Raw genomic sequence first — 12,018 nt, forward strand, 5'->3', positions numbered from 1 at the left:
ACCAAGTATCCAGGAATCCAAAACGCAGCCAGCATAGAGCTGCTTACCGAAGAGACCAGGGGTGGCAGAGTGAAAAGTGGCACGAGGCCCACGCTATTCCATGCTCAGGAATTTCCGCTTCTTAGCCGTGTGGGTGTACGGGTGCCAGCGCCATTCCACGTCGGCCGTGCTCTCCTGCTCCAAGGTTCCCAGCTTGATCATATACACTGCAATCAGAGAAACGAACCCTTTAGACCAGGGTCGTCAAACATAAGGCCCGCGGGCCGGATCCGGCCCCTTGAGAGCTCTTATCCAGCCCACGAGGCAGCCGCTACCACCCCCACTCTCGATCTGGGCTGGAGAGGCATGTCCTGGCCCGACCGAGTGACATTTATGTCATATCCAGCTCTCACAACAATTGAGTTCGACACCCCTGGGCTAGAGCAACTGCCCTATGAGGAGTGGTTAAAACTCTTAGGGCTGTTTAGCTTGGAAAGAAGGCGGCTAAGGGGAGACACGATAAAGGTCTATCAAATTATGCATGGTAAGGATAGAATGGACAGGGAGAAGATGTTCTCCCTCTCTTGTAATACTAGAACGCGGGGTCATCTGGTGACGCTGGAGGGTGAGAAATTCAAAACAGGTAAAAGAAGTATTTCTTCACACAAGGCATAATTAAATGGTGGTGGTGATGTGGTGATGTGGTGATGGCTGCCAACCTGGAAAGCTTTAAGAGGGGAGTGGACATGTTCATGGAGGAGAGGGCTATCCATGGCTACTAGTCAAAATGGATACTAGTCATGATGCATACCTACTCTCTCTAGAATCAGGGGAGCATGCCTATTGTATTAGGTGCCGTGGAATAGAGGCAGGACAATGCTGCTGCAGTTGTCTTGTTTGTGGGCTCTCTAGAGGCACCTGGTTGGCCACTGTGTGAACAGACTGCTGGACTTGATGGGCCTTGGTCTGATCCAGCAGGGCTTCTCTTAAGTTCTTATGATAGGGCTATCCATGGCTACTAGTCAAACTGGATACTAGTCATGATGCATACCTGTTCTCTCCAGGATCAGAGGAGCATGTCTATTATATTAGGAGCTGAGGACCACAGGCTGGATAATGCTGCTGCGGACGTCTTGTTTGTGGGCTTCCTAGAGGCACCTGGTTGGCCACTATGTGAACAGACTCCTGGACTTGATGGGCCTTGGTCTGATCCAGCAGGGCTTTTCTTATGTTAAGCACTACACCACACTGCCCGTTTTGCAATCGGCAATCCTTACAGACTGGCCCTCTAAAGCACGTCAGTGCTATTAGCCCCACACTGCAGCTGGTGGGGCCAAGGCCACTGGAAAAACGGTGGCTTTACTACAGAGTTCCTTGAACAGCTGAACACGTGACTTGGTTAGTTCACATTCTTAAGGCCATTACTCACGTTTCATCTCGAACCTCGGCCCAACCTCAGTGAGCTCCACGTTCCGGTGATCGGTTTTCTTGTAGACGTGGTGCCTGCCCAGGAAAGATTCCATGCTTTTGTAAGGTGTCTGAAGAGGCCAAGAGGCCGATTTAAGATGCCACCTGTCTCCGACTGGCCCCATTTGCTTCAGCCCTTCCCTACTGCTTGCTGCAGCTGTCCCTGCTGTCTGGGTTTGGCACACAGCATAAAAGCAACACATGTGCAGCAGTGCCAAGCCCAGTGCCAAAACCACTGGGCTTGGAGCGCATGGCAGCTAAAATGCCACACTGCGCATGTGCTGCAGAATGAAGCAGTAAGGGTGCTGGACTTGGAGGAGGAGAGTTGGTTTTTATATGCCAACTTTCCCTGCCACTTAAGGGAGAATCAAACCGGCTTATAATCACCTTCCTTTCCCCTCCCTACAACAGACACCCTGTGATGTAGCTGGGGCCGAGAGAGTGTGACTAGCCCAAGGTCACCCAGCTGGCATCATGTGTAGGAGTCGGGAAACCAACCCGGTTCTCCAGATTAGAGTCCACCACTCCAAAACACTGCTCCTAACCACTACACCACGGTGGCCACATACCTAAAGGAGATGTAGTCATCTTGGTTGGCAAAGGTGATAACCCGTTTGCTGTCATCTTTGGGCACCGGGAAAAGGTATTTGAGGATGCTGGTGACCTGAGGTGGGTGGGGGGGAAATGAAGGGAGGCAGAAGCACACATTTTTTTTAAAAAGCACACACCGTTCAGCAAAGCTCAGAAGCAAAATCAGGAAGGACGAGGAAACAGCTACCCTCGCCCTCACAGAAATTTGAGAGGTGGAGCTTGGCCTGAGCAGAATGAAGCACGGCTGCAGAATTGAAGCATCCGAGAACTACACAAATCCCACTGGAACGGCCTAAGCTGAGTTCACGCCAAGAGAAACATTCCCCGGGAATTTCTTAGGGGCTGGTATGAACTCACCCGTCTGCCGCACCCACACCCTACCCCCACCAAGCCCACAATATCACAGCAACTTTGCTCGATCGAGCCAGGAATTATCAGAAGACACCCAATCTAGCAGCCTCGCAGAAGGGCCGGTCTATGCACTCCCTTGAGATCAGGAATGGAAGCAAGGTGGGATACAAAGGTAGAAGAAGAGTCGTTTTTTATATCCTGCTTTTCTCTACCTTTTAAGGAGTCTCAAAGCTGCTTACAATCGTCTTCCCCTCCCCACAACAGACACCTTGTGAAATAGGTGGGGCTGAGAGAGTTCGGAGAGAACTGTGATTGGCCCAAGGTCACCCAGCAAGCTTCATGTGGAGGAGCGGGGAATCGAACCCGGTTCTCTAGATTAGGGTCTGCCACCACTTAGCCTAGCATCCTGTTTCCAACAGTGGTCAGTCCCACAGAAGCCCACCAGCAGGGCACGAAGACCGGCAGCTGGTATTCAGAGACGCCCTTATCTCTAAACATGGAGGCTAAATGGCCCTTGATGAAACGATGAAGAAGAGTTGGTTTTTATATGCCGACTTTCTCTGCCACTTAAGGGAGACCCAAACAAGCTTACAATCACCTTCCCTTCCCCTCCCCACAACAGACACCCTGTGAGGTAGGTGGGGCTGAGAGAGCTGTGACTCGCCCAAGGTCACCCAGCTGGCTTCGTGCGTAGGAGTGGGGGAACAAATCCAGTTCACCAGATCAGCCTCCGCAGCTCATGTGGAGGAGTGGGGAATCGAACCCGGTACTCCAGATCAGCGTCCACCGCTCCAAACCACCGCTCTTAACCACTACACCACACTGGCTCTCCACGATGCAAGTCCAATTCCTCTAATCTTTCTTTACTGCCTCCTAAGCTGTGTGTGTGTCGTCGAGTCACAGCTGACTTACGGCGACCCCGTTTTCAAGGCAAGAGACGTTCGGAGGTGGTTTGCCAATGCCTGCCTCCGCGTGGGCTGAGAGAGTCCAGAGAGAACGGCAACTGGCCCCGAGGTCTCCCAGCACATCTTACCCGCTGTCCAAGCCGAGAGGTGAGGTTGTGGAAAATGAGGTGGGGGTGGGCCTCCGACATGGTTCCAATATCCGGGATGTCGTGGCGCATCACCACATTGCAGAGCGTGAAGTAGGCCGTGGGGCCGAAGGGTAGGTGGCTGATTATGAGCCCGTCTAAAGAGGGGGGAAACTGTGAGGTTAGCAAGGCCCAAATCCACGTGGCCACCAGCCTCAAAGCCAGAATGCGGCAGCTCCAAAAGGTAACATTACTATAAGCACAAATACCTGCTCCCCCCGGCAGCTTTCCCGCCCAATGAGCTTGTTGCCGTCAACCCTGAACGCACCCGGGCCAGCACCCCTCCCAACGTGGTCACTCACCAGGCACCCCTCTGTGCTCATGCACCACCAGGAGATCCGTGACCCCGTTGGCCTTGCAGGCCCGGACAAGGGCGCCCACCTCGTGCCGGCCTCGGTTCATGCGCTGGGCCCCCGGGAAGACCAGCTTGAGCTCCTGGGTCAAAAGAGGGAAGAACAAAGGTGTGAAGCCAAGGGACCACCGTAGCCAGAGTCAGACTGACGGTCACTACCGAATAAGAGATGAGAGGGCGCTTGTCTGTCTCTGCAAGCCGCATCCTCCAATGTGGAAGCCCTCTGTTCCCACAAAGGTGTGGACAGTGCACAGTTCAGAAAGGCACCGTCCTCTATAAATTTAAATTCTCAATGGCCAGTTGGCTGTAACCAAGTCCTCCAGAGCAGTAGATTTCTGAAGGGCAGAGTGGCTTGTGGGTGTGTAAGGTAATCTGTTCTATTCGTCCAAAGTCTTTTGGAGGGGCCATGGCTCAGTGGTAGAGCATCTGCTTGGCAAGCAGAAGGTCCCAGGTTCAATCCCCGGCATCTCCATTTAAAGGGACCAGGCAAGTAGGTGATGTTTAAAGACCCCTGCCAGAGACCCTGGAGAGCTGCTGCCGGTCTGAGTAGACAATACTGACTTTGATGGACCAAGGGTCTGATTCAGCAGAAGGCAGCTTCATGTGTTCATGTGAGCTTGTGACCCCGATATTACAACAACTACGCTGGCTTATCAATCCACTCCCAAGCCCAATTCAAGGTGCTGGTTTTTTAGGGGAGGGGCTGGGGCTCAGTGGTAGAGCATCTGCTTGGCATGCAGAAGGTCCAAGGTTCAATCCCCGGCATCTCCTGTTAAAGGGACCAGGGAAGTAGGTGATATGAAAGACCTCTCCGCCAGAGACCCTGGAGAGCCACTGCCGGTCTGAGTAGACAATACTGACTTTGATGGACCGAAAGTCTGATTCAGTGTAAGGCAGCTTCATGTGTTTGTGTTTTTGATTGGGGTATTGTTGTTTTGCTTCCTTAATGAGCTGGCTTTACCGGACTTGGTTTTTGAAAATGGGAAGGAAAGAAAATCCTGCCAGGAAAAAAAACCCTGAAAAAAACCCCGAAATTGTTCTGTCAAATTTTTCTGTTTATATATCAAAATCTCCCCCTTATTACAGCTGCAGTTTTTCCCAACTCTGGCCCCCCTCCCTTCTTTTCCCTCTGCGACATTCTGCATAGTGTGGTGTTTTTAGGCCTGGATTTGGCATTTCAAAAAAATAATGATAAGATTTTTTTTAAATCCCCTCTCCTTATGAAACTATTTTCCATAGAGCTTTCTCCACACCCTTGTATCCTTCTTCGCCCTTTGCATTTAATTTTAAAGTCAATTTACTTCAAGAAAGCTGGATGCAAGATAGATATTATACTAAAATGTACTGTTTTTCAAGATGCAATAAAGTTTGTTTGTTTTTTAAGAGAGAAAGGCACCATGCGGGTGCTCAGAGGCTACTTCCTTGTGCCCCAGCACTGAGCCTTGGTTCAAAATCTAAGTCCTGTGGCAAACCTCAAAGCCCATCTTCCGGGGCAGGGGCCTGCCATCCAGCCAGAGAAATGGCAGGAATTAATCTCAGGGACCAACCAATGTGAGAATATGAACCCTACCATCGATCTGCAAGAAGAAAACCCTCCCTGTCCCACCCCACAAAGTCTGCCTCTAGCCCCCCAAACCACCCACAAGGAGACGTTCCCCCTGCCTCCTGCTAAAAGGGAAGAAACAACCCTCACTTACTTTGGCAAACATCTTGAGACGGGAGCTGGGGTCGCGTGACGTGGTGACCATGATGCGAGGGTCTTCCACGCCTGCCCAGCGGTACTCATCGTCCACTTGAGTGGTCACCCCTGGTAGGGCGACACAAGAATCACAAATCCACAAGGAGACAGACACTCTCAGCTACACAGCCACAAGAACAGGTGTTCTCCACTAGAAACCTCTGGACCCCGGAGCGGCATTCCGACAACGGAAGGGAAGCAACTTTCACCAATTCCTTCCTCCCACTGCAGACTTGCAACCCCTCTCTCACGCCATTCCCAGCTGTGGGTCTGCTGTCCCCCAGCAGCAGCATCTTGGAGATCATCTGGGGCTTTACCAGGGGGAGGGAGATGAGGAAGTCCCATTCTGTTAGCAAAGATTTGCCAACCAGGTGCCTCTAGGAAGCCCACAAACAAGACAACTGCAGCAGCATTGTCCTGCTTGTGTTCCACAGCACCTCACATAATAGGCCTGATCCTCTGATCCTGGACAGATTAGGTATGCATCATGACTAGTATCCATTTTGACTAGTAGCTATGGATAGCCCTCTCCTCCATGAACATGTCCACTCCCCTCCTCAAGCCTTCCAAGTTCCATCACCACATCCTGGGGCAGGGAGTTCCACAATTTAACTATGCGCTGTGTGAAGAAATACTTCCTTTTATCTGTTTTGAATCTCTCACCCTGCAGTTCAGCAGATGACCCCGTGGTCTGGTATTATGAGAGAGGGAGAAAAACTTCTCCCTGTCCACTCTCTCCATACCATGCATAATTTTATAGACGTCTATCATGTCTCCCCTTAGCCACCTTCTTTCCAAGCTAAACAGCCCTTAATTCACACTCGCCAGGAATTCGGTCCTAAGCCATGACTCCAACTAAGCTCTGGGAGAAAACCCCCCCTTATTTCTGCCATGACCCTCCTATTGGCCCTTAGATGAGTTTCTTCCTCCTCTTTCCCATCTCCCTTTCCCCCCTCCCCATCTTGTCCAACAAGGCTACAAGATGTTTCAGGCTTGAGCAGAAAGAGGATTTCTGAGAGCTGTTTGCAAGCCAGTTCGCTTGCTCTAGCAAGCCACTCACCTGTCGCGCCCTCGTCATCAAACTCAATTGATTTCTGAAGCCGGAGGGCCTCTTTCCGCAGTTCCGTGGGGATGAGGCAGTTCTCTGGAAGGGAAAAAGCAAAGAAGGTTCTAGAACACATATATGAGGCCACAGAGACAACTCTCTCCAGCCAATGCAAGTTTGCCCAGTATTGTGTGTGTGTAAAGTGCCGTCAAGTCGTAGCCAACTTATGGCGACCTCTTTTGGGGTTTTCATGGCAAGAGACTAACAGAGGTAGTTTTCCAGTGCCTTCCTCTGCACAACAACCCTGGTATTCCTTGGTGGTCTCCCATCCAAATACTAACCAGGGCTGACCTTGCCCAGTATTACCACAGGTTTTTTTGGGGTGGAGAGAATTCTCCAAGGACTTATTAACAACGCTTCTACAATGTTCCTTCCAGATTGGGAGGGGGGAGAGTCATACATATACTCAAGATCATTTATATCAGTAGTTTTCAATTTTATTAATGTTTTAGTCACAGACCTTAACAATATTCAGATTAAAACCATACAAAATATATAACCCACAACACCCAGAATTACATGAATAAAATGTTTAAAATGTTACAAACAGTCACGTATATACATATTATTGCTGATTTAAACATTATAGTTCCACTACAATATTCTTTCTACAACAACTTCAGAGCCTAATTTTCAACAAATTTCTTGCTTAACTTAGATGCTAACATAATAAAAAAAAGCCACGCTAAGCGTGATCTTAGAATTAAAGTCTGCCATTAAAAATCTAACTCGACCCTCAACTGTATCGAATATTTCTGGGATATGCCGGGTTAATTTAAAACGAATGGAGTCATAAAATGGGCAGCTAAACAAAATACATGAGAAGTCCTCTATTGAACCATGGAACAGGGACTTAACCTTAGATTATGGGGATTTTTGTTTATATCTACCATAGACAGGAAGACTTTTTTCTCATTTTCACTGTCATTGTGGTTTCCAAATTGGAGGGCAGAGGAGAAACTGAAGCAGAAGACTGTGGTATCTTGCGAGAGGGAGCATAATGGAAAAGAAAACGCTAGCGAGTGGGAAAGGATTTCAAACTTTTCCCTTGTTTTGTTTCCGCAAACCATCCACACCCGTGATTTAAATGCCAAGTTCTTTGACAGCAGAGATAGATATGACTCGGATGACAGGCACGTATACCTCCCAGCACACATGGGAGTGTCCAGAATATAAATAAAATCAAATAATTTATGACAAACATGGATGGTCTCTATGTGTTACTTTTCAACTGTGGTGCATATGTAGAATCATAGAGTTGGAAGGAACCACCAGGGTTATCTAGTCCAACCCCCTGCACAATGCAGGAAATTCACAACTACCTCCCCACCCACACACACCCATTGACCCCTACTCCATGCCCAGAAGATGGCCAAGAGGCCTTCCCTCTCATCATCTGCCTAAGGTCATAGAATTGCTGGCAGATGGCCATCTAGCCTCGGCTTAAAAACCTCCAGGGAAGGAGCGCTTACCACCTCCCGAGGAAGTCTGTTCCACTGATGAACCGCTGTGATTGTTCGAAATTTCCATCTAGAAATGTCTAGATGGAAACTCTTTTGATTTAATATCAAAAAGTTAGTGGGAAGAAGAGGGAATATTGCTATCACTTTGGCTGGATATTAGGGGGGGAAATTTACAGTAAGAGTTTTTTGACAGTGGAATCAGCTGCCTAGGGAGGTGGTGAGCTCCTCCTCACTGGACGCCTTTAAGCAGAGGCTGGACAAGCACTTGTTGGGGATGCTCTAGGCTGGTCCTGCATTGAGCAGGGGTTGGACTAGATGGCCTGTTTGGCTCCTTCCAACTCTATGGTTCTAAAGCTGGGGAGATGATCTATTGCACAATGGGTGGGGGGCCACAGAAGCTAACTGGTCCTCCACTGCAAATCCCTGCACACATGCACTGGTTACTAAGGGCCCCCCCCAAACCCACACACACAGGTTTTGCGGACAGAAGTCTTTTGTTACCATCAAGTGCTTTCTTGATTTTTTCCTTTTTCTCCTCAACAGCCCGGAGTTTCTCCTCTTGAGCTTTGCGGAAAAGATATTCCCGTCGCTGACGGGCCTCCCGGCGCAACTAAAAAGGAACACACAAGCATGAATGAATTTGCCGAGATGCTTTAATGAGCAGGAAAACTCAAAGAAATCCAGCCACCCAACTGTATTCAAGGAAACAGATCCATCCCCCAAATGCCTGCTAAGGACCCAGGAAACACACTTCTCAAATCCGGAAACATCCTGACCCTGTCCAAAACTCGGTAGATTTAGGCAGAGTGCAAACTCATGCATTTCAAACAGGCTCAAATATGCCCAGCCATGTGACGGATTCTGGCCACCCCGTTTTGGATTTGTATCCTAGAAAACGGGAGGAAATAAGAACAGAAGAAGAGCCCTGCTGGATCAGACCAGTGATTCCTCTAGTCACAGGAACACATGAAGCTGTCTTATACTGAATTGGACCGTTCATCCATCGAAGTCTGCATTGTCTACTCCGACCGGCAGCAGTTCTCCAGGGTCTCAGGCAGAGGTCTTTCACATTACCTACTGCCAGATCCTTGAAACTGGTGATACTAGGGATTGAACCTTGGACTTTCCACATGCCAAGCAGATTGCTCTACTACTATGCCATGGCTTCTCCCCATATGACCTTAGGCAGTTCATGAGAGGGAGGGCATCTTGGCCATCTTCTGGGCATGGAGTAGGGGTCGCTGGGTGTGTGTGGGGGAGGTAGTTGTGAAATTCCTGCATTGTGCAGGGGGTTGGACTAGATGAGCCTGGTGGTCCCTTCCATGATTCCATTATTCTAGTCCAGCATTCTGTCTCCCACAGCAGCCAACCAGTTATACAGGAGATCCAACAAGAGGGCACAGAGGCCAAGGCCTTCCCCTGATGTTGCCTCCTGGCACTGGGATTCAGAGGTTGACTGCCTCTGAACGTGGAGGTTCCCTTAGACACCACGGCTAGTAGCCACTGATAAACCTACCCTCCACGGATCTGTCTAATCCCCTTTTAAAGCCATCTATGTCTGGGGACATCACTACATCCTCTGGCAGCGAACTCCACATTCTTACAGGAACGGTAAGAAATTCAGAAGTTAAGGCACCCAACAGGAAACCTTTTTAAAATATAATCTGTTTTTATACATACACAACACAGTCCACCTACTGCCTTCCCCATGACACGTGCACACAGGTTTCTCTCAATCAATTGATTAACTTTTCGCCTTCAGGGCTGCATTCTGCAACCCATTACATGAGGTTAGGGTCATTTCCTCGAAAACACCAACGACAAATCCGAATTCATTTACTTTTCAGTAGCTATTCCGAATTCATTTGAGCACAGCTCTGCTCATGCAGCCCTAGAGCAGCGATACGATCAGCCTTTCCTAGGCAGACAAATTTGACTTTTCTTTAGATAAGGTTTCAATTACAATAAACAGTATGAAAAACAGAATCAATACAAACCAGCCCCGGAAAACGGGGGTGCGTGCATTTTACAAAACTGTAATTGGGGAGGGCTGTGGCTCAGTGGCAGAGCATCTGCTTGGCAATGCAGAAGGTCCCAGGTTCAATCCCTGTCATCTCCAGTTAAAGGGACCAGGGCAAGGAGGTGATGTGAAAGACCCCCGCCTGAGACCCTGGAGAGCTGCTGCCGGTCTGAGCAGACAACACTGACTTTGATGGACCAAGGGTCTGATTCAGTAGAAGGCAGCTTCATGTGTGTTCATGTAAGCTTGTGACCCTGATATTACAACACTTACACTGGCTATCAATCCACTCCCAAGCACAATTCAAGGTGTTGGTTTTTTAGGGGAGGGGCAGTGGCTCAGTGGCAGAGCCTCTGCTTGGCATGCACAAGGTCCCAGGTTCAATCCCTGGCATCTCCAGTTAAAGGGACCAGGGCAAGGAGGTGATGTGAAAGACCCCCGCCTGAGACCATGGAGAGCCGCTGCCGGTCTGAGCAGACAATACTGACTTTGATGGACCCAGGGTCTGATTCAGTATAAGGCAGCTTCATGTGTTCAAAACATCACCTGGAACAAAACATCCTGTTAAGCCTCTATTAAAGAGACAGGACATTTTTTTCCCCCTTCAGTCTGTTGGCAACTGAGACTTGAGCTAAACACTAACCAGATTGTACCCACTCCTTCAGCTTCATATCCTGGACAGACCTGGCCTCCATCTGTTGTCCTTGATGTCGCTGGGCTGATAGAGACAATACTGATTTTGATGGACCCAGGGTCTGATTCAGCATCAGGCAGCTTCGTGTGTTCACGTGTAACAAGGAGCAAATAGAATACACGGGTTTAGCCAATTGCTCTGAGCCCTGGACACTTACCATAATGCCACCAGACCACGAGGGACTCCACCACGCGGGTCCAGACTCCCCCTTCCTCCAGGATGTCGCTTCTCATTGGCCGACAAAGCCCCGCCTATCAGAGAAGAGGGCGGTCGGTCGCCGCGTCCAATCAAGGCCCATGGAACGTCGGCGCCCCGTTTCACAAAGAGGTCCGAGGCGAGTCTTGGCGGCGCTTTAGCGAGGCTTCCGGTTCCGGTCTGCAGTGGGCAGAGGCTTCCACGTGCGGGGCGATGAGCCTTGGGGTTCCTGTTCCAATGCAAATAAAACCCCTGGGCCTGCAGGTCTTTTGCAGGGCTGTAAAAAATAACGGCCAGAAGGCGACGGAGGAAGAAGGTCCTAAGATAGGGGTTGCCAACCTCCAGGTACTGCAGGAGTCTCTGACGTGGAAGCAAGTGGTTTAGGAGTTCCTCCAGGGCATAACCACCAGCAGTCTTGCTTTATAAGAAGCAGCGTCTTTTATTTACAGTGCACAGATAAAACATACCATCACGTACACTTCTCCACTACTACTTCCAGGCTGTAATTGATTTGTATTTGAGTGTGTTACAGAAGCACAATTAAATAGCCTTATATACACCCACTGCACCTGATCTGCATTAGGCCACCTGTGGACCTTCCCAAGCATTGCATCAGCAAACTGCCCAGATCCAGATTCCTGCAGTTCCCTTTGGTACCAGCAAGGCTATTGCTTCTGCTGACATCATCTTTGGCCTCTCAGATCTCCAAGATCTGACAGCTCTCACACAGCTGTTACTTGTCAGATTATTACAATCAACTTGATACTCTGACAGTCTCTGGCAATAACAGCTAACAACACACTGACAATGCTAGTGAAATGACAAGGTGTATTTGTGCATTAAAGGATCGCAAGAGGACTAGCGAAATATTTACAAATATATACAAAGATAATTTCAATAGTCCACACAGGTGCAAAGTTCCAAAAACTGCTGCAATGGCAGTGTAGTAAAGGCTTTTCTTGACTAAAGATGA

The 12,018-nt window shown here is 49.2% G+C and overlaps 1 protein-coding gene across 1 annotated transcript; it reads right to left on the minus strand.

Annotated features, from left to right (window-relative positions):
• Positions 1-93: 93 nt before the first annotated feature.
• IMP4 (IMP U3 small nucleolar ribonucleoprotein 4) lies at positions 94-11,083 on the minus strand. Its single transcript, XM_056849880.1, has 10 exons — positions 11,008-11,083; positions 8,966-9,024; positions 8,638-8,746; positions 6,629-6,712; positions 5,528-5,637; positions 3,781-3,913; positions 3,422-3,576; positions 2,016-2,110; positions 1,409-1,482; positions 94-206 (listed from the first exon to the last, which is right to left on the minus strand). The coding sequence occupies exons 1-10, from the start codon at positions 11,081-11,083 to the stop codon at positions 94-96; spliced, it is 1,008 nt and encodes a 335-aa protein (XP_056705858.1).
• Positions 11,084-12,018: the final 935 nt, after the last annotated feature.

Source organism: Euleptes europaea, chromosome 1 (assembly GCF_029931775.1).
Source record: "Euleptes europaea isolate rEulEur1 chromosome 1, rEulEur1.hap1, whole genome shotgun sequence".
Taxonomy (NCBI): Eukaryota; Metazoa; Chordata; class Lepidosauria; order Squamata; family Sphaerodactylidae; genus Euleptes; species Euleptes europaea.

Bases quoted from the DNA above. Each gene is read 5' to 3' on its own strand.
- IMP4 (XM_056849880.1), bottom strand. From the start codon at position 11,083: ATGAGAAGCGACATCCTGGAGGAAGGGGGAGTCTGGACCCGCGTGGTG. The intron at 2,111-3,421 runs GTAAGATGTGCT...CACCCACCTCAG, and splicing joins CCTCTCGGCTTGGACAGCGG to GTCACCAGCATCCTCAAATA. The intron at 207-1,408 runs GTGAGTAATGGC...CTCTGATTGCAG, and splicing joins GCCGAGGTTCGAGATGAAAC to TGTATATGATCAAGCTGGGA.